At 41.7% G+C, this 25,547-nt stretch overlaps 1 protein-coding gene across 1 annotated transcript; it reads right to left on the reverse strand.

Annotated features, from left to right (window-relative positions):
• Positions 1-849: 849 nt before the first annotated feature.
• Positions 850-13,529, reverse strand: bbc3 (BCL2 binding component 3). The gene is made up of 4 exons (XM_005461135.4): positions 13,170-13,529; positions 11,546-11,939; positions 6,091-6,296; positions 850-3,514 (listed from the first exon to the last, which is right to left on the reverse strand). Exons 1-4 carry the CDS (start codon positions 13,239-13,241, stop codon positions 3,419-3,421), a joined length of 768 nt encoding a protein of 255 aa, XP_005461192.1. The 5' UTR covers positions 13,242-13,529; the 3' UTR covers positions 850-3,418.
• Between the last annotated feature and the right edge of the window lie 12,018 nt (positions 13,530-25,547).

Raw genomic sequence — 25,547 nt, forward strand, 5'->3', positions numbered from 1 at the left:
AAACTTCTATCAAAACTGATGGAAATATGAATAAAGAAAAGTAGCATCAGATTTGACTGTAAAACCAGATGCAAGATCCTCTGGAAAAGCATCTGATTGGAAACGTACTCATTTTTCAGTATGATAGTTATCCCAAACACACTGCCAGGGGAGTAAAAGCATGTGAGGATAGAAGAAAACAGAATGGTCAGCCATTAGTTGGCCTCCCCAGAGTCCGGAGCTCATCGTTATTATAAAAAGTGTGAGATCATCCTGAAAAAGAGCAGAACAAAAGGCAGCCAAAGAGCTGGAGACCTATTCCTGCAGACTAATTAAATAAATGTCAAGAAAGATGCCTGGAGAAAAAAAAAGAGGGTCATACCAAGTATCGACTTTCAAGCTTGTTGGAAATGTGCTTTTGTGTTTTTGTCTCATAAACTGTATTTTTGTGTATGTTTGCAGATGTTTCAAAGAATCCCTGCACATTATTCCGATTTTCATACTAAAGTATTAAGAAATTACAGGTGGCTTAAGACTTTTGCACAGTACTGTATAAAGAAGTAAACCCTGTGAGCTAGAAGCTCAGGCTTTAGACTGCTCCGATGCTCAAGAGAATTTTATGTTTTTACTTTTAGCTCTGGAGCTCCTGGAGTTAAAATCACTTGTGTGAAACAGGTAATGAACTAAAGGCCTGAAGAAAGGTGTAGTATAAGACAAATGTAGATTATTTTAAACTGAATCATGCAAAGCTACTCTAGCAGAGTCAAAAAGTAAAAATGTGAAACTAGAAAACAGCATAGGACCTGAAGGACACATCATTCATCCCACTGTCCTGATAAAAACTTAGAAATTAAACTCCAAACACAGAAAAATATTTATTCTTACTTTTATTGTATAAAAACAAAACAAAAAAAAGTACAAAATTCATGTAGAAATTTTACAATAGAAAAAAGTTGAAAACAGCAAATACAAACTGCATGTGACTGGCCGACCGACACTGAGCTTTGCTGGTAGGAAAGAGGCGAGCGCTAAACCAGGAGAAACATCAGCTGTGAGCTCTCAGAGTTCACCGGCAGCTCCGATGACGGCAAACACGGCTAAAAGCACTGCGAGCGAAAGGCCGGACAAATATAAATATACAGGCAGTGAATGAGAGTCTACGGAGCGAGCGGTTTAATCTCTGCTCAGCTCAGTGTCAGCTGAACTTCTACGGGCTGTGGTATCATTACGACTTTATACACAAAGGCTTTCAGAAGTCTTAAAAACAAGGCCCTGTGCCAAAAACGTAGAAAACGGCGTGGCTAAGGCCGAGTGAGAGCGGCGTTTCGAACAGGCTGAAAGGCCCCACGTTTCCTGAAATAAAATGAAAAATGATAAGTGGGCACTTTAATCCAAAGTACGTTACAGTACATCAATCTGCATTCTTGAGCATGTGTAGCACCAACAGCACTACAGCTGTCAAATAAAAACAGAAATCACACGGTTTTGGAAATAAATTTACAAAGAAAAACCGCACTGACGATTCGGCGGCCGTTTGGTTCGGCCCAGTCGATTCAAGCTGCTAAACACTGAGTATTGCTATGAGCCTGCAACGCCTGATTTCTTCTTCTTTGTGCTTTAAAAGAGGCTAAAGGGAAACTTTTTGGTACCATTTCTTCCCCATCTCATTTCATATTCACAAATGTGGCTTTCACATGGTTCAGTAATGCTCCTCACATCTCATTTTTCACATTTGCTTCATGGCCAAAGACAGCAGAGAACAGAACGTGAGTGAGGCCGTTTGTAATGCTTTCTAACACAGTACCGCTGAGAGTGTTTCTGCATGAATGAGAGTGTTTTCACTGTGGGTGATTTCTAAATCAGTCTGGTTTTTTAACTGTTACAACTCAAGTAGCGCTTAAAGTAAAGTTTTTGATCAGGAATGTGTGAAAAAAATAACAATAACATAAAAAACCCAAACAAAAACCATGCTACAGCTAGGCTACTTTTCAAAATAAATTATGGTCTTAATATGAGTAATCGACTCCCCCCCTCTTTTAAACTACAATGAAAATAATCCCACAACCAAAGGGCTCACCTGACAAACATCATCGAATACTTTCCAACAATCATAAAGATCCAAATCATTTATTTCTCTTTTGCTGACGGAATATCTTCCCAAATCCACTGGATTTAATTTCAGACTTGCTCTACAGTTACAACATAAAAAAAACAAAACATCTTCCAACTCTCCACTAAGGTTCATCCAAACCTTTGGATTGGGATAAGTTTCATCTTCCAAAAGAATATTTACAGTTGATCAAGTAACTATGAACACTGTCAACACAGGCGGGCGAGCGAGTGAAGCTGGAACGTTTGAATCTAATGCGAATGCTCGAATCCAGTGACTGCAAACAAGCCACTCCAACATTAAGTGTGTTTTATTCAAACTGTGTGTGTGTGTGTGTGTGTGTGTGTGTGTGTGTGTGTGTGTGTGTGTGTGTGTGTGTGGGGCTGATTGTCCTGGTGTTGGAGATTAGACCTCAACAGAGCGCCAAGCAGAAAGGCACATTGTACACTGACATGAAGCAGATTGAGAAAAAGGTTCAGTCTGTGCTTCGCTCCGTAGCGGAATAACACCCGACTTTGTTTCGTTTTCTTTTTCCCTGCGATGCAACCACAGCGCCCAGTTTTCACAGTTTATAAGAAGAGGGACACAGGTTGCACGATAAAGACACAACGGCAACACGCACACATCAGACGAGGGTCAAATCGTGCCTTTGACAGTCCTCTAATGCTGAACGCCACAGCAGAGAAACACATTTTTTTTATATATTCAGAGGGAAGAGCTGGAGAGATGCAGTCTATTGAAACTGAAATGATTTTGCATCCTCCAGCTGATATTAAAATCAAAAGATTTCCCATCCTAATTTTAAATATCAGTGGCATTTCTGTATTTTAATCCTGGAAGACCATCAAAAATCCCAAACTCTGACAGTACAGGGTTAGAATTAGGGCTAAGGCTCAGAGGTTCACATACCTCATACACTTCTAGTGGCTTTAAACTTTTTCTAAGGACCTCACAGCTTCTGTTTGACCCACATCTTCCATGTGTGCACACACACATACACTCCGACTCACATGAGCTGAGTCACACCTGCTACATAAAGAGCTGAGCCCCGAGACATGACATGGAGAAAAAAATAATAATAATTTTACAAAATATACAGGTCAGTCCGTCAGCAGCGGTCCGTACCAGCAGACGGGCTGACGGACTGACTGACAGGCAGTCAGACGGACAGGCAGGGTCCAGTTTCCACAGGGAGCAGCCCGATCCAGCTGCCGCTTTCATCTTCCCAACGCCTCTTTTGTTCAACAGATGTTTTCAGTCGCACCTCCAGGTGTGAGTGACGATGAAGAGCAGCAGCCAGTCCAGGTTGTCTTGTTCGCTACAGCAAGTCTATGTGAGCCTGTAGAGAGTGCTGAGAGTCTGGGTGATGAAGCTGAGGAGTCCTCGGCAGACGTCTCTGAAGTCGTGCCAGTGAGGGCCGCCGTGCTGGAGGGAGAAAGAAAAGACCAAATGAAGTCCAAATAAAACTCAACAACATTTCATTATTCAACAACTGACCTTTTTAGATGCTAAAAATGCGCATGCATTGACAAAATGACCCCGAAACAGCTCATAGAAGAGACTTAATCACATGGCTGCAGCTTCATGCAAGTCAATGTTGTCTCCAGATGCCCTTGTTGACACATGGAGGAGCAGCAACAACAACAAAGTGATTGAAACTATATAAATGATGTTAGCTGATCATTTATGAATTTTCAGAGATCAAATCATATCAGCAGCAAACATCTGCCTGGTTATTTAACCCCATTTTTAACTTCTTAAGTGGAAAGGTTAACTCAGGCTCAGTGGATGCTGCTCAGAGGTAGCCCCGTGGTGACATGGCAAGAACTGGTGACGCTGTAATCGCCTAATCTCACAAAGTCACCGTGTTATTGGATAAAAATGTCACATGGTAGAACATAAATGTCTTACTCCTAGGAAGAGAAGTGACCAGAAAAGACACATACATCAACCCCACTGTGACAAAGAATAACATCTACTAAAGTAATAATCTCTTTTTTTAATTCTTGAATGGACAAAAAAATATATAGATGGATTTAGATGTTTCCATGTTGAGCTATGAAAGGTGCCTTTTCCTGCTTTTTGATTTGTTATTCATGTTTTTAAAATATTAATAAATATATGCTTCTGAAACAAGAAGTGGCCAGAAAGAGATAATGGAGAGAAAGACTAATAATGAGGAGCGCTGAGCCCGAACACGAGGAAAACAAGAGTGTTTCTGTGTGGAGGACGATGAACCTTTGTGGCTGTGGTTGTGGTTACACCTCCCTATATGCTTCCTTTGCAACCTCCATCCCTCCTTCTTCCCTTTCCTCATTGCTTTTGTTTCAAAGTGCTCGTTCAGAAAAACTGACTAGATCATAAACAACACGCACAGTTTCCTCAGTTTTCCCCAGAGACTGAAGTATCTCTCTCAGTGTGAAGACAGAGCGGCAGACAGTTACACGAAAAGCAAACCCTGAAACCTGCTGCGCTTGTCTGCAAGGAGGGGTGCGCGGGGAGGGAGGCGTGCGCCTACATCCTCATAAAGTGAGCAACTCATATCTGAGTGCGAGCCAGGAGGAGGTGACGTCATCTTTGTTTGTGTGCAAAAGGCGGGATGGTGAGGGAGCGAGAGGGGAGAGGAGGTCGGAGGGAGGAGGAGGGGAGGGGGGAGGTCACTGCCAACTCCTCACGCGATGTAGAGCACAGAGGCAGGGCGGGGCCGGAGAGGGAGCGAGATAAAGAAATAACAATCAAAAGAAACAGACAGTAAAGGGAGGAGAACGCTGTCATTCAGACAAAAGGAAGAAAAAAAAAAAGGATTAAAGAGCTCCACGTGTGACCTAATTTCTGAATGAAAGGAGAGAAAGAAGAACGAGCTAGACGATGCAAATTCTGGAGAAACCTCAGGATTGCTGCTACTGCAGGTCTTAGTTTCTTACCTACAGCTGAAAAAAAACAAATACTACACACAAGGCCTTTATTGTGCTTTTATTCTTCATTTATAACTAACTTTGGGCTCTTATTGTGAAAATCTGACATAATTATGACCATTCCGAGCGTTTGATATCTACAAGGGACTTGTAATTTGAAAAATCCAGAAGAATTAAAGCATCCTAATAACTTCCCATACATAACTGAAGGCTTTTATTTTGAAAACAACAACAGTTTAACAAAATAATGGGTTTTATTTTGAAAATATGAAATGCCCGATCTTTCTGATTACTTTCTTCAACTAACAGTGGCGTTTATTTTGAAAAAACTGCATATTTTAAAGCATTTTTAAAGCATAGTGCACACATAAAGCAACTTTTTATGGTGCAGCTGTTGCCTAGGCTACCATCTAACGTATCTGCCACACCCTCATGTATCAACAGTATCCTTTGCTACAACGGCTTCCCTCGCCTCACTTGCCTCAAAATGTGAGAAAAGTTTAACTAGGTTCTCGCGGCATTCATTATTTTACACCTGCTCTCTTGTAGTTGCTGAAACTCAGTCACTACAGAGTCTTTGGGCACCAGGTTGCTCTAAGTCACTTCCTGTGTGGATGCCCCTTCATGGCAAAAAAATGTATTCAAACAACTAAGGGCTTTTACTTTTCTGACATGATCTGCTAACATCCAGCGACTAACTGTGGGTCCTTCCCTGCTGCCCAGATAGAAAACAGATAACTAATGAACAGGAGCAAACAATGAATAAAAGATGGAGATAGGAGCGCACACAGTTGTAATTGATCCACTCGCTCACACTCACAAATATCGATCTCTCTCCGCTCTCATGCACACGTGCAATTACTCATTGAACTCACATCCACTTATAAACCTGATAACAGTGAAAGAGAGGGGCAGGCGAAAGAATCGATGTAACTGCGCTGCTTTCAAGGACTAGAAAGCACTTCACACTTACGTCATCATCAACTCCACACTGAAAAAAAAATCCCTGCAGTCGCCAAAACAGCTCAGAGACTTTAGGGTTAAAGGTTAAAACTGAGCCCAGGTTTTTCCCGTCACCCTCCTTACCGCTCTACGGAGGAGCGTGACGTTCAGCTCATCTCCAATTGTCCTCAGCTGGTTCGCCACCCTCCTGATCTCCTGTTCCTGCACTGCTTCTCCCACAGGAGCTCTGCGGCGAGGCGAAGCCCAGGATGGCCGCTCATTTCGGGGCAACATGTTAGACTGAGGTCGCAGACGGCTGGAGGGCTGCTGGAGCTCCCGTCTGCTCGAGTCTGCAGAAGAAGAGAAAACTGCATATAAGAATTTCTTTTTACCTTCCTCATGAACTCCATCTGCCTCTCAAGTGAAAATAAATGTTCACGTGTGAACGGCCAGAAGCTCCTGCAGAGTTTCTGGTTATCATCAATTGATTGTCAACAAGCAGCATACATTAATGGCCTCCTTGTGCAGACAGGTTAAGTCAGAGGGGATGCGTGCCCACACAGTAACAGACACTGAACTCCTCCACAGAGGAAAACCGGATTAAAAGTTACATGCAGGGGAATCATAATAATTTAAATGTTATGCATTTCAGTAGGAAAAGAGACAGAGGAGGTGGATTTTCTTGACCTCTGAGAGTAAATCAGGCTAAAAATAGACGTTTAGTTTTCTCACACAGGCCGACAAACACACAAATTTCTTAAGGAGGAGGCTGATGGGGTGACTTATCTTCCTCTTCATGGAACTTGGGAGAGTAATCTCTTAATCTGCTTAATAAGTCTGGCATAGAGAGCTTTTCTGTGTTTGTTGTGTTTACAGAATGATTTTTGTTTTGTTTTCTTGGATAAGCAGATACCTGAGCCTCCAGTCTGATTCCTCTGCTGTGACAATCCAACCTAAATCAGACCTGAATCTGTTTGAGATATTATGACTTTAAGAAAACTCTTTTCATTTACATATCTGTACTTACTTTGCGTATTTTGGTTTAAGTGTTTCTTAAATCCTTTTTCATAGTGTGAGAAAGCATCGTAACAGGACAAATACTTTAACTGTCTCAGTCTTTTAATTTTGATGCCAATGAACTAATTAAAAGTTAATCAGCTGCTGGCTTTTTTGGATTTTAGATTTTGGCCTCTTTGATTTTAATAACTTGTCTCTGAAAGCTGAACAGATGCCCTCTCTGACCTCTCTACGGTACACCTTTGGTTCCCCGGCTTGTTTTGTACTTCGTCCAATCACACAGTTTCTTTGAAACGACCCCTGTCTCCGGCACAACGCCGAGCGCCCGTGGTGCCCCCGGCAACCGCAGCATCCACTTTGCTAGGAGGATTATAACTTATCCTTTAAAGATGCAGGTGACTAGACAGAGAGAGACGGAGTGAGACGGCGAGAGAGAGAGAGGAAGAGAGAAAAGAGAGAGCGGCGGAGAGAAAGAAAAAAAAAAAAACACAAACAGGAAAACCCTGGCTTGTTGCCAAGGTAACTCTGAGGCAGCGCTCCTGGAGACATCTGCGTGTGATTGGAAGACAGCGCAGAGGGCCGAGCTGCGATAGGGTGACCTAGAGGAAAGGGGGCGGGTTTCTAGATGAACCTGTCCATCTGATAGGCTGACGGGGTGACAAGGTGACAGAGAGACCCCATTGACCAGTTAAATGTGGGAGCCACTAGAGACAGAAGGGGTGGGTGAGGTGAGGAGGGGGTGGCATTAAAAACCTCAGACTAAACCTAAAGATACACTGACGGGGGAGGCAGGAAGCTTAATGGTGAGCTGGATAACTCTACCTACTTTAGTTCTGTTATTAATGTTTCACTAATATCTATAAACTTGGGATGCAACAAGCCTCCAAAACCATCTTTAAACAGTACAGCTCTCATCAGGCTAATATGGCCATAACGTTATGGGAGGATGTCCCGTGACACGATACTGTGGACGTCTGTAATGCAATGTCTTTTATAACACCCGTATAAGAAACAGATACCTGCAGATGAACCGAAACAGAGAAGAGCAAAACAGGGAACATACTGGCTGGCTATCTAGTTTATTCAATTTCCGCTGACTGCGCTAGAAGCTCTGAAACATTGTTCCCTTAACAAATACACAACCTAAGCAAATGCGGTGCACATGAGCCCGCGAATGACGTGACCGCAAAGGAGCGCATTGTACGACAAAGTAAACTATCTCATCTTGATGACAGGCTGCGAGCTTTGGAGCAATTAACTAATGAGTAAACCATTTTAAGACTCGTGGCCACAAACTTTCCTAGACATCACCTGAAAGCATAAAAATCTGACACATTATCGGTCTTTAACCTGTCAGCTTCCTGGTAAAAGATAAAGAAAAAAAATTTGTGTAATGTTTGATTGCGGTGATGTGTGAATAGCACCTATTCAGTAGGGGTGCAACAACACATGTATCTGTTTTGAACCTTTCGATACAGTGCTTTCAGTTCGGTACCCATATGTATTGAACGATATAAAATTTTTAATTTATTTGATCAGCTTTTCTTCTGACGATGCCGTCTGTGTTGAGGGCTCACTGGATCTGCGTTCGATTACTCCGCCTAGACTGCACTGTCGAGCGCAGATCCACTGAGCGCCACCCATATGCATTCACTCAAGTTAGCATGGCAACTGCCTCACCGCTACCCGAAACTGAACCTCATCCACCGTCATTCAGATCTGGCGTTTGGAACTATTTTGGTTTTCATGTGAAGTATGACCCTACTTAAGCTCGTCGTGGACAAAAGTACAACAGTATGTCGGATGTGCCACGCAATGCTCAATTACATCGGTCGGAACACAGCGAATATGACTGCACATATACGCTGACATCACACTAGTGCAAAGACAAGTGGAAGCAGACAAAAACAACAACAAGCACGCGTGCTACAAACTTTAGCCGAGTCATTTAGACAGCCGTTAGATTCTAAGAGGGCAAAAGAGATAGACAGGGCAATTGCTACTTTTATTGCTGTCGACAAAATAGCTTTTATTTTGGAAGGAGCCATTTCTCTGTAATAAACTCTTTTCCACAGTGATTTCTTCATCAGATACATTTATTTTTTTAATTATTTTGTTGTTTCAGCAACATTTAATTTAAAAACTGTGCTTTTGAGTTAAAAGAAATATTTATAAATTTAATAACTTAAAAAAGGCATGAACATTTTTTGTATCGAAAAAATATTGAACCGTGACACCAAAGTATCGAAACGAACTGAATCGTGAATTTTGTGTATCGTTGCACCCCTAAACCACACGGAGTACTTCCTGCAGCGACAGACCATTTGAAGCAGACTACTTCCTGCTGTAAAGCGTCCTGAACTGATCCTCCAGGAATCATCCAATGTCCATGTGTGAAAACAGTCTGACCCTCTGGTCTATTAAATAATTGGCTGACTGATGATGGCTCAATAATTATTACAGCTTTACGACTAATCAATTAACTCGGTTTCTGTGCAGATAGCTGAATAATCAACTTACCCACTCACTGAATAACAAATCCACTTGCCCATTAACTGGCTTAGTGATTGACTCATAAGCCTGCTTAGCAAACTTTTAATCTGATAAACCGACTTTTGTAAAGCTGTTTTTTTTTAAATAATAATAATAAAAAAAACCTAACTGAATAAATCCCTGCAGTTTTGACTCTTTGGCCTCATTTCCTGCTGGGGACACACTGACAGGCTGACCTGACTGTGCTGCCGGGCTGAGCCTCTCATGAAGAGGAAACTGCAGATTGTTTCTTTATTGCAGGCGGGGACATGTCTCAACATGCCTGCATGCACAGCTGAACTACAGCTGAGAGAGGAGGTGGTGGAGGAGGAGGATGGTAAGATATTTGTTTACATTGCTACAGCTCTGTCACAACAGCGTGGCCCAGAGCCAGAGTTAAACCTGCTGAGCCACTTCTGCAGCCTCACCTGAATTCACCTTTCTGATAAATTTTCCTCCAGGATACAGACTCTTGGGCTTACTTCACCTGATTCCTGAATCGCCCGGAGAGGTGATTTTCTTTCTGAAGCGGAGGGCTGAGTGTCTCCGGCAGACTTAAACAGCCTCAGGCACAAATCAACATCTTATCACAGACACCTTATTCAGAGTGACAGCAGCACAATGAGCTTTCAGAGCTCTTTTTACTAATATTACAAAGTGGCAGCGACTCTAATGTCCCCTGAAATGAATCCGGCCTCGCCCCATAAACTCTGAGCAGTTTGAGGCATTTGTGGCACCTTGGGCAGCTTCTTGAAAGATCAGCATAAAGGCCGGCTGGCCTCAAGGTCACTCTACTAAAGAGGGACCACATGTTGATCCCTGCGACAGCTGGAGCACATCTCATCTCTACCCTCCACCTGTCCCCACTCATCAGCGCTGCCCAAACAAACTCCTGTCAAGTAAATAAAGCCACAGCTCCAGTAAACACATAACCAACCGATACTCTCCTGCTAACTGATAACGCTGGTGTTTATTTAAGGGTGGGGGTCTGGAAGGCAAACACTTGTGTGTGGTTGTGGCTGAGTCACATCTGATCCCAACCACTACGGCTTGTTGTGTATACGTGCAGCTTCTTTCCTGCTGCAGTGGCTTTAAAATCAGATTTGCTGAGGCTCACCTGACCAGCCGAGACAAACTGAGACAGATTCTGACATTTTGATTTGGTACACTTTAAAAAACTCTAAGACAGAGACTTTTTCTTTTCTGGAATATGTTAAAAACTACCTCAAATTAAGAGAAATAAAGCTTCAATTAAAGCTGCAAGCTGCAATAAGATAGGTGTGGTTCTGTTGCTGCTAGATGGCGCTAAGTGCTGGTATGCAGAGGTTTTCAGGTCGGGACGCTTATCGCACATGAGAACCTGGTGCCAGACTGGACGGTTTATATGTGAATTCATACAACACAAAGTGATCAAAATTCACCAAAGTGCCACCGATACACCCTTCAACAAAAACTTGAAAAGTTCATAATTTAGCATCCCTAAAGTCTAAAGGCAGACTGAACACATATGATGATGAGCCGTCTAAATCACTAGAAGGAGACGTTTGTTAAAGTAGAAAAAAAAGAGTCCCAAAATTGCATATTCAATTCAAAATGGCAGACTTTTTGTTGGTTCATAAAAATAAACTGCACCTTTTAGGGGTGAGACCCTAATGAAAACTGGGAAAAACCTGCATCTTAAAAGGATTTATCAGGGAATGGATTGATCTGCATAAGTGTACTGCATAAGACAACGTTTAGCTTCCCTTTATCCTTGTATTCACGTAGAAATAAAAGAGTTCACATGCAGGTGAAATGTATTTGTGCTATATCCCTGTCAGAATGTGCCCCACATCGCCTCACACAAGCATACTATGCCCCACATTTACTCTGTTGGAATCACCCTGGCTGTTGCTGAAAGGGTTAATGATTAACACCGCACTTGGGCTTGGTGCTACATTGACCTTCTTTTCTGCCTCCCTGTCAAAACAAGTAGAACTACCCCACGTAGTTTTAATATTACACCACGCTACAACTCACTGTGTGCAAAACTGTAAATATTAAATATTACCTGAACGTTCTCCTGAGATGTCACCGGGTGCAGGTGCACCTCTGCACCTCAAATCCCTCCGGTCGGGAGGCGATGCTGCAGGTAACTGCTGGTGAACTCGGGGGTCGTCGTGGTCGTCTGGGTGGGAGTACGACAGCGGGTACGACACATAGAGAGCCTGCATGGGCTGCAGGTGATGGTGGTGATGGTGATAGTGGTGGATGTGTATGGCACCAGAGCTGGTCCCGGAGGAGGAGGGGGTGGTGGTCGTACTATTGAGCATCCCAGGCCAGGTGTGGAGGGGGCAAGGCAGCTCCACTCGGCAGGTGTTGTGACATGGAACAGAGGAGTTTCCTCCAGCAGGGGTTTCTCCAGCGCTCTGTATGGTCTGTGCTCTGGCCATGTCAGTTGTAGCCTAATTAAGGAAGACAGAGGTTTTAAAATTTTGTGTTAATTTTCAATTCAGTTGTGTTTTTACAGTTTAAAGTTTTAGTTCTGTTTTTATTGGTTTCAGTGTTGGTTTTGGTTTTTGTTATGGCTGCCATTCATCACAAAGTATAACACATATCCCAGTCTCCATAAACATAGGCACCAAAGCTTAAAGACTCAAAATTAAGACCTCTGCTATATTTTTTTTTTTTTTTTTTTATTTTGCCCATTTTTATAAATATACAAAATTATTTTAATTTTCATTGTTTTTAAAGGTGTAGATTTTCTTTTCATCGACACCAATATTATTTAGGCTTAGTTTTTTTTTTGTTTAGTTTTAATTTTACCAAAAATAATATTGGCAAATAATATGTGCAAATATACAAGACTGTGTAAATTAATTCTTAATAACAACTAAAAATACGTCAGACAATAATCATTTTAGTTTTTTGAGCGCACAGAGTCAGCTGGACGGTGTAAAAACAAGTAAACTGAAGATTAAAAAATAAAATTAAAAAAACATCTATTTTTAGCGCCTCTGATTTTTCCTCCTGTATATTCTGCTGTAGGCCGCTAGGAGGCACCAGCTGCTCCGTTTTCGGAGCACGAGACCTGTGTTTGTAAACAAATCCGTGCCGCCCGTGCACGAGGCAGCGTGCTCGCGAACTCACACAGCAAAGAACAGGGACGCGCGCGCTGATTTAACGGCGGAACACTTCGACGTTCGCTGTCACCGAGCAGAAAGCGGCGCACGAACAAATTTCAACAAAACCGTTTATTTAATATTTTGTCGCCACAAATGCATCCAATGTCGTTCACTTCCGGACACAGAGTCAACACTGATCATTTAAAAATAAAATCCACGAGGCCAAAAACACAGAAACAAAAAAACAGCGCTGACTTTACGAACTTGTCCGCACTGCCGCGAAACAAAATTAGCTTACATTTATGTTTTTACCGCCACGCTGTTAGCTTTTCGTCCTCTGACATGTCGGGGCTTGTCTCTGTCAGAGCAACGCGAACATCAGCTCACTGCACAAGAAAATAAACTCTGTGTAAAAATACACTGTTTGAGTATAAAATCTGAGAGGAGCTGGAAGTAAACGGGCTCGTTCAGCTGAAGTCTAAAGCGCACTCCTGATCCCCACAGCTGGGCAGATGATGCAACTTTGCGCTGCCAACTTCTGCAGAGAGAAATCCGGCGTGAAGCGCTTACTTGGTGGAGGTTTTCTGAAGATCCGCGGCGAGTCTGTCTGCAGGTCTGAACCTGACGGTAACAGGTGGCCATAAGATGGAATAAAAGCTGCCGAAAGAAGCCGTGGATGCGCCGGGGAGAAGGCTCCGGAGATGTTTAAAGTCCGCCCGGAGGAAGCCGTGTCACTCCATCACAGGTGTCCCGCTGTGAATGGCGTCGGTGAATTTTTTTTATCTGTTTTTGTCTCGGGTTACGTCATCAAAACAATAATATTGATGCCGATGAGGTGAAGCGGGCAGGTAGCGGGACTATGTTCTGCCTGGCTTGCTGTCTGTCCGGGTTTTCAGTCTGTGCTGGTCCGTCTCGGCTTTTAAACCCCGATCGGTCAAACATCCGGTCTAGCCTTTCACAATAAAACCGAGAGCCTTCAATAAATAAATCTTTCTCTTTCGGCTTCTCCTTTCAGGGGGCTTACCTCCATCTCTGCATGTCCTCCTTCACTTCATCTTCAACATCTTTTGTCCAATATATCCACCATCCCTCCTCTGCAATTGTCTAAACCATCTCAGACACACAATATATCTGCTTTCCTTTTCCCAATCATAGTCTCTACATTCAATATTCCCCTCTCAACTGTATAGTCCCAATCACCCCCTCCAAACACACACCTTCCCTCTTAGACACTGGTGTAAAATCACCAGTCAAATCTAATAGAAAACCTCTATGGAAGCCCGTTTCCGCCACTAAAAAAAAAACAACAAAAAAAAAACGATACTTAACTCAAATGTCGAGTTATCTTTCTCGAAATTTCGACTTATTTTCTCGAAATTTCGACTTAGTTTCTCAAAATTTCGAGAAAATAAGTCGAAATTTCGAGAAAGATAACTCGACATTTCGAGTTAAGTATCTTTTTTTTTTTTTTTTTTAGTGGCGGAAACGGGCTTCCATACCTATCCAATGATTTGTGCTTAATTTACCTTTTGCGTTTGTATTGTTCTTGCTTTAGCTTTTATTTTGATGGGTTTGTCTGACTTCCGGTCCCTCCCTCTCTCTCCACCTCCACAACAAGTGCAGACATGCTCCTTGACAGGATGCTGCTGTCTTTTACTCCACCGCTGTCCCCTCTGCTTGCCTTCTCTCTCTCTTTCACATTTTCTTTATATTTGACATTTTATCAAAACTTTTAAATCCTCTTCAGCACGTCTCCATGTTTGTTTTTTTTAACTCACACATCAAACACTCCTTCATATTTAACAGTTAATGCCCTTCTTGTGCTCTGTTTTTCCTCTCTTCCCCCCTTGTCTTTAACTTTTTTCATGCCACAGCCCCACACAGCGATCAACAAAACACCCCCCACCTACACACACCTCCTTTCCCTCACAACCCCCCCCCCCCCCCAGCTCGTTTCCCTCTAATTTCCTTCTCTTTTTCAGATGCATCCTCAGCAGCTGTAAACAAACACGCTGTCTTCCTGTTTGGAGTGGAGCTGAGTCAGCCTTTAGCATACAGTAGTGCTGCTAACAACACATTCATTGCATAATCAGTGTGTGTGTGACCAAGACATTAGTGGTTCTGACTGTGGTGAGTTCAGGCTGCATGTGATTCATGCAAAAAAGAATGAACATATCTTCCGCACTAAGGTCACAACCCTGGGAATTCTGTTTGTTGCATGGGTTATCTGGCAGACTAATCCGAGTTTAGATCCAGGAACGTCACTGGTGTACCTGTGGCTTTGTTCTGACTCAGCTCAACACCGTCAGCAATAAATTCCACCTTATCCAGATCTGGATCTGTCTTTGAAATGCAAAGCGAGTGTGTTGAAAGCTTCTCTAAAAGTCATTTTGATGGCATTCATCATGATATTCCTGCAGCTAAGTACTAGAAATCATAACCCTGTATTCTTGTGTTTCTCATACCCACAGTGCATCCTTTATCTTGACACATGTCTCAAGTGTTTTAATGTTGTTAATTATAGTTTTCTACAAAATCAGCAAAAAAATAATTGACATCACTTTTCCTCGAAATCTTTCTGCCATACTTGGCTGGTTTATAAGGGATGTGTTGCCTGAAGCTGCACCTGCTTCTGAAAGCTACCAACTGTTCATCCACAGAGAGATCAGTAGGAGGGAGAGAGAGAGAGGGGGAGTATTTTGCTAAACGGGCTCCAAACATGGTCTAAAAATCCCTGGAAACAGCAAGTTTGTCTGTGGCCTGCCTGTGTGCTCCGGTTACTCGTGTGTTAAACCTGCATGTACTTCAGGATATCTCTAAATCTGCTGTGTGAGCCATGGCTCGCTGCAGAACATTGACAGCGTACAGAGATTAGAAGTGGAAACTTACAATGTCCCCTATCCTCGTGGCACAAATAGGCCAATTCCTATAAAAAAAATGATGAAAAGCTGAGGGAGAATTAGACTGAAACATTCTTCTGAATTAACACGACTGAAGGTTCACAGTTAAAGGTTATTATTCTTTTACTACCACATAGTTACCCGAGCTAAACCCTCCACCTCACAGCGATGCTCATATTTAACGTATTGACAGAAACCTGCAGTAAAGTTTAAAGTCACAACAACAACTCAGCTGTGCAAGCTTTTGTCCCCCTGCGCTTGAGAGCCCTGCATAACATTAGCATCCTAAATGACACCAGAAACTCCGTCATCTCGACCCCTGACCCTCAGATCATTGTTTTCTGGATGCACCCCTCAGCTGCAGGGCATGTGACGGGGGGGGGGGGGCTGCTCAGCTGAGCAGCGGGGCTGGATGTTGTTTAACTGGCTGGAAGTGGCAGCTTGAGTGAGGAACACTCTCCACCTCTTCCAGCAGCAGATTGCTGCACATGCCTTTGTTTTGGTGCAGGGGGTGGGTCTCCTGTCAGGTACATGCCCGGGCGAACACCCTCTGCCAGCTTTGACACGGGCAGACTTTGGATGACATGTGGTCAACAGTTAGCTTGTAGGGGCGAGATAATGAATGCTAATCTGAGTCGAGACCATCAGGCTGCGTCTGTTACTGGTTTGATTATGAATGCGATGAATTATTTTAAATATAATCAACTTTCTAATATTTTTCAGAAGAGTCTGAAATAACTCGATTATTACTGAAGGACAATTTCCTTCAGCTTTGTCTCCCTCTTTGTTCTTCTTCTGTCGTTCTCGACCTTTCTTCTCAGGAGCAGCACATTCACCCTGCAGCTCGGATGCACTTCTGCTTTCACCCATGCTAATTTTGTAGGAGTTTTACTGTCACACTCATACCTTGATCACAAACATAGTTAAGGGTTATGAGGGGGGGCTGAGGCCTGGATCACATTCAGGTAAACAGATGTTGTTTACAGACTTTCCATGTAGACATTTATACAGTTCATTGTTTTTATTCTGAAACCTCCTCCGTGCTGTTCCCTGTCTAAGAATCAGGATTTTTATATTTAAACACTGTTTGTTGTACACCTGTAGTGCATCTGAAAGCTGTGAACACAGCAGAAACACACCTGTGTGGCTACTTCTCAAGGCAGTGTGATAAGCTGATTAGACTGAGTAAATCTAATCGAAATAAATGTATTTAAACATTCAGAAGTTTGCACTTGTGTTTGTTCATGAATGCAAGTATAATGTTTCCTCTTTTGTGGTCTCTACCAACTCCTGAGGATGGTATTAGGCTCTCGCTGCTAAATGTTGTTGGTCTTTCTGTATAAGCAGGTCAACTAATATACTGCACTATTGTAGTTTTAATGGAATAACAGCCTCTCACTGCACAGTATCCTCTGAGGTACTGCTGTTGCGTCCTTGACAGGGGGCTTGTGTCTTACATAAACTAGACTTGAGGCTCTGGTAAAGATTTTGTACCTTAATGCAGCAGCATTTTATTTTTATTCATTTATATATATTTGAAACACATCTGCACATGTGCAGGAAGAAAAACATCAGGTTTAAACTTAAATTCGTACGTGCCGTGAGGTGATTTTGCTAACCTGTGCAGTTAAAAACCTTTCTGTCTTTTTCTCCTGATATCAAACCTTAAATTATAGAAGAAACAGTGCAAGCATGTTCCTTTAACAGCTCAGAAACAAAGACATACCTTTATGTTCCTTGGAAGGTTCACATAGTCACACTGAGGCTGAATAATTAGTCCCAGAAGGTTTGTGGAGATTATACCAGCTGGAAAATAGACTTTTACGACATTCCTGTTTCTAAAAGTGCACAGATGCTTTTTAGACCCCTTCCTGCTTGAAGCTGCCTACTTTCTCCAAACATGAGGATGTTAGAGCAGTTAGAATAAAGGAAGTTGGAGGCAAGTTGAAGGATAATGCTCTTTACATTATCTGAGTCTTTATTGCCAGACCCTTGACTGATACGTGACCTTTCTGATTCATAAAATACTTGCAGGCTGGTTATAATATTGAGATTCCTGCAGCAGGAGAACAAGTGCAAACTGCACGGTTCAGACCCAATGCAGGGCTCCCCAAACACCTGCTGATGCCACCTGTGATCGAGTCACCTGCCAGGTTTTTGGTTCCAAACTGCATCACCAACCTTGTTTTCTGTCCTGCAAAGCATGTCTCTGTGTTGGAGGTGTTATTTGCTGTAACCCGAGGGCAGTGGTGCAACAGAAAGACGATATGACGGCACCAGATCAGGTGTACGCACACACACTCTCTTCGCTCTCTCTGACAGGTAACCTATACCTCTGTAGCTGTGATAAGAACGTAAATGAGATCTATCACCTCAAGTCTCATCTCGTTCTTCAGTCCAACTGAAAACCTCAGCTGCTGTTTCATAAGGTGGCTGAATTTGGTAAAGTTTCATCTAAGGGTTATGCAGCTGATTGATCCGACCTGAAAGTTAAGAGTTTAGCTTAAATGTGATTATTTAAGTTATGTAAGTGCCAAATGTAAATGTGCTTTGTGTTTTAAATTTTAATCAAGAAAACCTTTTTTTTAAGTTTACCTTTCACCTGGATGCTTTTTAAATTTCATGTAAAACACTTTGCTTTGTTGAACTGAGCTGAACAAACAAATCTGCTTCTTTTTCATTGGTTGCACGTTTGTTAGGAGACATGATGAGAGCCTTCAGACAGGTCAGAGGAATCCCCATTGTGTGTGTGTGTGTGTGTGTGTGTGTGTGTGTGTGTGTGTGTGTGTGTGCACGCGCGCGTGTGTAGCTGCTGTTTGTCCTGCAGTAACCAAAGCAGAAGGCCTCAGCTTTTGTCCCCACAGCTGAAAGCTGAGCCACTGTTTGGGTTGTTACAATGACATCATCGTTTTAACCCTCACCCCCTCCGCCCTTCATCCCATGCCTCCTCCTCTTCTTTCCTGCATCCAGGGCTGAGTTCGCACTCGGACACAACGTTCACAGAAAGGAGACGTGTTTGTAAAATGTAAAAAGACTCAATAGCGATCTTAGAAATCACAAATTATAAGTAAAAGGACTATTTAGATTTAACAGAGAAAGAATCATGTGACTGACACTTATTATTCTGACTGCTTACTGTTAATAAAGTTCATCCTGTAGGCAGCAGGAAGTCCGATTTAAATGTTTTGGCAATAGTAATTGTTATGGTATGTTTCAGTCACCCTGTTATTGACATCAGCCACAGAAAAGGTCAGGAAATCACCGCCAGCATCAGGGAAAGTCTGGGTATAGTCATACTCACATTCATCACAAAAATGCACAAAATTTGATGGAAATTCATCCAAAGAGTCAGAAACACGGCCCGTCATCCATATATACCCAGCCATACCAACACACGAAGCAGGGATTAAACTCTCTGAGGTCATCCTTTCTTTCCTGATCTGCACTTCTTTCAGCTTATTTACTTTACTTTTCCTTAGTCATCCTTCAACCCTTCCTATGTTTTCATTACCTCTGAGTTTGGGTGACCAGATGGCAACAAACTAATGTACTTGAACTTCAAGTGTTTCTTAACACAGCATGAATGGAGAGACCCAAATGTAGGAGAAAAGCAGACAGGAAGAGTAAAAAAGTATTGAGTTTTTAATTTGAGACAGACAACCATTAACACTCACATTCACACCTATGGGTAATTTAGAATCCCTGGTTAGCCAAAAAAAAAAAAATCAAAAAAATCAAAACATCATTACATCCATCTCCTTCCTGGCTTTATCCAGTCTAAGCACATACGCCCAGACCTCCCTCTCCACATCCTCCAGTTTATTTATGGGAACACGGAGATGTTCCCAGGCCAGCCGGAAGATCTCCAGCATGTCCTGGGTCTCCCCTGGGCCTCCTCCTCGGGACATTCAAACTTAAAATACTAAAAACAGCCATGAACATCAAACATAAAGCGTGGCTCAAATACTTTAACTAAGGAATTGAGAATAAACTCCAAACCCTGAGACCAAATGTCAGGACTAGCACATTTCTATATTATTCTTCTTTTCTACTCCACTGTATTTTGAATGCAAATACTGCACTTTCTGCTCTTTATATTTTAACGCTGTAATGCTTGAACCATGAAATAATTGCCGGAATTTTTTTTAAGCTGAAGTGTTTATTGAACCTTCTGACAACTCTAAAATCGAAATATTAAATTAATAATTATTAAATATTTAATTAAATATAAATATGGATATATGTAAACATTTTTGCTACATCTAGCTTTTTTCTTGCAATTTATTGCTTAAACATTTATCGCACGTACGTATGTATTTATTTATTTATTTCAAAATAAATAAATACATACTGTATTTTCCGCACTATAAGGCACGCTTAAAATCCTTTAATTTTCTCAAAAATCGTCAGTGCGCCTTATAATCCGGTGTGCTTTATGTATGAATTCTGGTTGTGCTTACTGACCTCGAACTGATTTTATGTGGTACACAGCGCTCAAAAATCTGTCAAAAAATGTTTTAGTACGACTTTGGTAAGCTACGAAGCCGCACTGCTTGATGGATTGCCATAGTCAGGAGCTTCGCAGGGTAATCTGGGTCCAAAACTCCGTCCTTTTCAGGTCCCAAACGAACAGTGCGGCACACTGAGAGTTAAAAACTGTCTAAATTCTTTCATCTGTAATAAAATGATCAGCGTTGCTGCTTTACCAGGTGTAACAATTATGTTTAACATCCAGGCATCCATGAGAAACAGAATTTATTAAATTTAACTGTCTGGAGTTAGAAGTTAGCAGGACGTTAGCTCGCTAGTTTTGCTAGTTACCTAAACATGATATACCATATTCCAACTGAGAGATTTCTTAAAAAAAATAAAACGTACAGCTCTGCTATCACTTCCAACATAAATGAAGACAGAAAACTAAACAGCAGGGATGTTTGTAGGGTTACTGAAGTTGGACTAGCTGGTATATAATGATGTGCTACATGATCACTAGCGACACAGCTATGTTAGCATAACATAAAGCATAACACAGTGAAGCTGGAGGATGAATGCTAACTTTTTTCCACTGGATAAAAGTTAACGTGAGCGTTCAGATGGTTAGGGACAAATGCAATCACATGGCAGGATGCTGTAAACGGACCAAACTTCAGTCAGGAGAACAACTGAGATAATCTATCCACAATACGAGGTTAGTCATTAATATGCTGCAACAACATGGAAACAGAGCAGCTGTGAGAGAATTCAACATTAATGAATCAATGGTACGGAAGCGGAGGAAGCAAGAAGAATGAGTTGAGTAAAGTTTGACTTATCTGACTGTTTTGTTTCACTTAATGTGCCTTATAATCCGGTACACTTTATGGTCCGAAAAATACTGTAAATGAAAAATAAAAATCACACTGATGATGCAGAGGGCTCCAAAACCCACAAAAACTCCCATATCAAATATGATACACTTGGAATTTCAGGGTGAAAGTTTTAGTTATGCATCATTATTTTAGCTTTTAAATCATCCCCAGCCCCAACGTGATGAACAGATCAATGATGCATATATGATTCTGCACAGTGATTACTTAAGTAGGCTTATTCCAACTCGTGCCAGCATGTTTAAATAATGCTTGAAATCATGCTATATTGTACATTTGTTTACTTCCGTTTTAATACCACAATCACTGTTAAAACTGTTAAAACTGTTAACCCTCATTCCCGATGTTCTCCTGTCTGGCAATCACCTTTGGCAAACGTTTATTTTGAGGCTCCCATTGCTGACTTTTGTAAATTTGACCAGTCATGATCTCAAAATGTGAAATGAAACATAAAAATGCTGTTCCTGCTCACATTATTTACAGAAGGTGCATGTTTTGAATTTTCTGTTATTCAAAACCAGTTTCTTATCTCAGTCCCCCTTATACTGTCATTTCTTTATCTTCTGCTCCCTTCATCTCTTTTCTTCATTACAAATTAGCCCCCATTGCTGTGGTGACTATCTGTTAAAGCGCCAGCAGCAGTGGGAGAAGCAGGGACCTCATCAGGTGAGCTGCAGAAAGCTGCCTGTTAACAGGTAAATGTAAAGCTATCTGAATACACTGAGGCAGCCCAGAGCTTGCTTTTATCAGATGTGCGTTGTAATGTTAGCAGAGTGCTGATGGCGTGATAATGATGCTTTGTGCCGGGTGTTAGCAGCTGTAGATAAAATGAAAAGAAGCTCTGTCGGACCTCACATTTAAAATCTATGTTGCCCTGTGAACAACTAACAACACAGTGGGTTGTAGAACTCCTTTTGCATGATCCCACTTCAGGTGAGCTTTAGCTGAGGGACAGCTAATGATACTTTGGTTTACAGAGGAGTCCATGATTGACTCAGTGACTGCAAAGTGCCCAGGTCCTGTGGTTGCAAAACAACACAAATCATCACCCCTCCACCACCGTGCTGACAGTTGGTATGAGATGTTTGTGCTGATGTGCTGTGTTTGTTTTTTCCAAACGGTGCATTATCTTCAAACATCTCCATTTTGGTCTCATCTGTGGCTGCCAGGCTGTCTCCTGGCAACCCTTCCAAACAAGACATTGCATGAGGATTGCATAGTCCGACCTTGGGGTGAATTCACTGGAACGTCTCTTTTGAGAAGATCGTGACATTAACACACACCTCAATGCTCCAGAATGCAAACTGTCAAAACATCTGCTTTTACAGAGATGTTCACAGTTACTGATGATCAGTTAGTCTTGATTATCAGCAGCCTAATTCCTATATGTGGACTACAAGTTAATTCAATTTCACATGACTGTAAAACCTTAGAAAGGGATAGAGTAAATCTCCTTTTCTGTCCCTGCAGCTACAACCTGCATAAATGGACCCATTAGTGCAGTCAATAGGCATCCAGTTGTACTCCACATGATGACTGCTTCATGAGGGAGCAAAACATCACCTGTTTGTCCAACTACTACCTTAACTCAGTCAACTCAGTTGCGATGTCACTCGTGGCTCCACCATCAGACTGCTCCACAGTAGTCAGTAAAATTAGGAGGCAACATTACATAATTACAAGTATAATTAAAACAGACTCAAATTGAAAAGATTAGTTTTTGGCTGAGATTTGAAAACTGTTTGTGAGGCACGTGAAATGGAGGGTGAGTCTGCCTCAGAGCTGCGACAGACCAATCAGCAGGAAGAGCCTGTCTGGTGTCTTAAAGTACTAACAGCTGCCAGTCAACTGCCCTAAGCATTCAGCGTGGGGTATAAACCTATTACCCTTCTGATAGGCCCTTAGTGGCAACCCAATGCAAGAACTTATAAGTGAATAAACAAATCATAAAGCCAGTGTAAAGATGCCAGCATGGGTGAAATGTTTCCATCCACTCGTCAGGAGTCTGTTTACAAGCAGCATTTTGGAGCGAGTGCACAAAAGTGATAAAAGTGCCTCGCCCAGTCTGATGTATAAAGAACTGCAGTAATCTAATCTGGAGGCGATAAAAGCATGAATCACCTTCTCAAGGTTATTTAAAAAAGCTAAAACTGAAGAGCTTTTCTTTTTCGAAGCTAAACTCTGCAAATCTAATTTCAGAAAGGACTCAAACGTAAACCTGAGGTTCTTCACAATATGAAACCAGAGATCAGACAAATATCTCCCTCGGGATGAGTACTGCACCTGATGGTACCTGCGTACATATATGTTTCATATTTCATACATATTTTGTCATTTTTCTACACCATTCTTCTAGAATTTTAGGATTAATATCAGGACAGAGTATATCTGTAAAATAGAAAAATGCATTTTGTAAAATTTAAATCTTACGTTTTTAGGTTTATTGATTATTAAAGCCAAATAAACAGCATCTGATACATTTTGACACGTTTCAGTCTGTATCTGTGTTTAGCGTGGTGGTGCACAGGTTAGCATCTGACTTCAAACCTTCCTCTGTTGTCGAGGTCCACCTGTAGGTACAGATTTAAACCACATCTGTGAAAATAAGGATCCCTATTAAAGGTCCTACAGCAGTGTGTTAGAACTGCCACAGGGAGAAGCTGTGGTACCCCTAAAGGTGGAATAAAGCACCTTATTTTCTGAGAGTGTGCACAATCAAATACCTCAAACTAAATCTGTGGCCACAATGAAATCTGTAACCTCTCTTAACGTATTATTTTCTTCTTCTTCAGTTTGGTTTTGTTTGTTCAGATTAATAAAAAGTTCCAGTAAGAACTTTTCCAGATTGCATCCATGCACAGTAAATCGGAAATATCTGTTTATGTGTCGAAACAACAGACACCCAGTGTTGTGCTTTAGGTTGTTTTTGTCCAGGGGCTGGTTTCACAAAGATACTTTAGACGGGTCTGCAGCCTTAAACCAGGCTTTGCTCATACATTCATCTAATGGAAGTTAGATTGCTTGCTACCAATGTTATGGAGAGAGTAATGAGAAGGGAAAGAGCTGTTAGAGACCGCAGTAACAGCAGGGAGGACATTGTCAGCCATTATCTTTGGTCAAAGCAAGCTATCCAGAGGAATTCACAGAATTCACAGGCTGAACAGGAAGTTTCCTGCACATTTTACTACCATCGTTACGCCCTTGACTGACCTTTCCAAGTAAAATCTCTTTATAACTGATTCATTTTTCCAAAAGAGAACCATTTTTTTCCTTTTGGATCGAAATGGTGGGCTATTTTTTTTCTTTGAAAAATTAGTCTTCTGCGTTTAAGTAGGTAATTGATGCAGGAGAAGGACAGGCGGCTGCTCAGATCACCTTTGTCACGTCTATATGTTTTTTCTGACGTCTGAATAACTGTGAAGTTGTAACTGGGCAAGAAGGAAACTGCTGCCCTGCACTGACATGTCAAACAACTGTTTAATTTTGACAAAGACACGCGTCGTTAGCAGTAGCGGTTTCTACATTAACAGGTAGTGACACCTACCTGTTAATGTCGTTGGTTGCATTAACAGGTAGGTGTCTCTGTGTCTGAAATGCTGAATGTGCTCTGAGCTGGAGAGTATAACAGGTGTTTTAAACATGGAAATTTTTACTTTACATGTGTTGATAAGTGAGAGGATTCCTTGTAGATTGAGAGAAATTCAACCCCTTTCAGCTGAGCAGCACTGTCTGATGCCAACATGGTGTAAGTTTACAGAGATTACAGAAGGAAACAAAGAAAACAATACAGAGAGAAAAAAAAGTGCTGCTGCGTATCAGGAAGAAATCTGAGAAATCTGACAGGTTTATGAAACAAGAGAGCAGGAGGGGGGATCAGGCTTCTGAAGAGCAACAGCATTACATCATCCGTTTCACCTCAAACAGAGTCGGACAGATGGACCTGGTGTGTGTGCATAAGCACGTAAATGTGTGAGTGTGTGTGAGCCTGCGAGTGTCAGCCAACCGAATCCCTGTTATGATAAGTCGAACCAACACAGTGTGGAGGAATGTGCATCTGCAGCACATCATGTCTGTTCACTCATGGATTTATTTCTCCCGAAGCAACGAGGCAGAATATGAGGATGGGGGAGATTTGAAATAATTTAAATAATGACAGGCTTAAATTCAGCAAGGTCCAAAAAAGGCATCAAAAATCTGTCGTATTTTCACGTAAACCTGGAAATAATCAAAACATTTGAGCATTTAGAAGCTGAGAATGAAAAAAAACAAAAAACAGGGACAGTATGAATGACAAAGAAAAGCTCCTGCATTGTTTTCAGGTCAGAAATCAAATGTAGGTTGATTATTGCCACTCGCTGAGTTAATGTGTTTATACAGAAGGTCAGATTTCCTTCATTTGTATCCCGTCCACTGAAGCAGGTGTTGAGATGTCTGGCTCATGGCAGGTCGTGTCAAGTCGAGCTTATTAATAGAGCGCAAAACAACAAATGTCATTTAATGTGCTGTACAACTGTTAGGGAAACACCGCGAGGTTAAAAACGGAAAATAGACACACAAATGTACACACAGCAGACACATCTTAAATGTAATAATAAGAAAGCCATTGTGACATCGTTTTGAATCTTATTAATTTTTTTTCTTTTTTGTTTCTCTTTATTTAGACTACCAGACTTTGTTCTTGG

This window comes from Oreochromis niloticus, linkage group LG14 (genome assembly GCF_001858045.2).
Source record: "Oreochromis niloticus isolate F11D_XX linkage group LG14, O_niloticus_UMD_NMBU, whole genome shotgun sequence".
Lineage (NCBI taxonomy): Eukaryota > Metazoa > Chordata > Actinopteri > Cichliformes > Cichlidae > Oreochromis > Oreochromis niloticus.

Coding starts and splice junctions, on each gene's coding strand:
- bbc3 (XM_005461135.4), bottom strand. CDS start 13,241: ATGGCCACCTGTTACCGTCAGGTTCAGACCTGCAGACAGACTCGCCGC. Junction 6,297..11,545: donor CATCTCAGGAGAACGTTCAG/GTAATATTTAAT, acceptor CTTCTTCTGCAG/ACTCGAGCAGACGGGAGCTC. Junction 3,515..6,090: donor TCACGCTCCTCCGTAGAGCG/GTAAGGAGGGTG, acceptor TTCTCCCTCCAG/CACGGCGGCCCTCACTGGCA.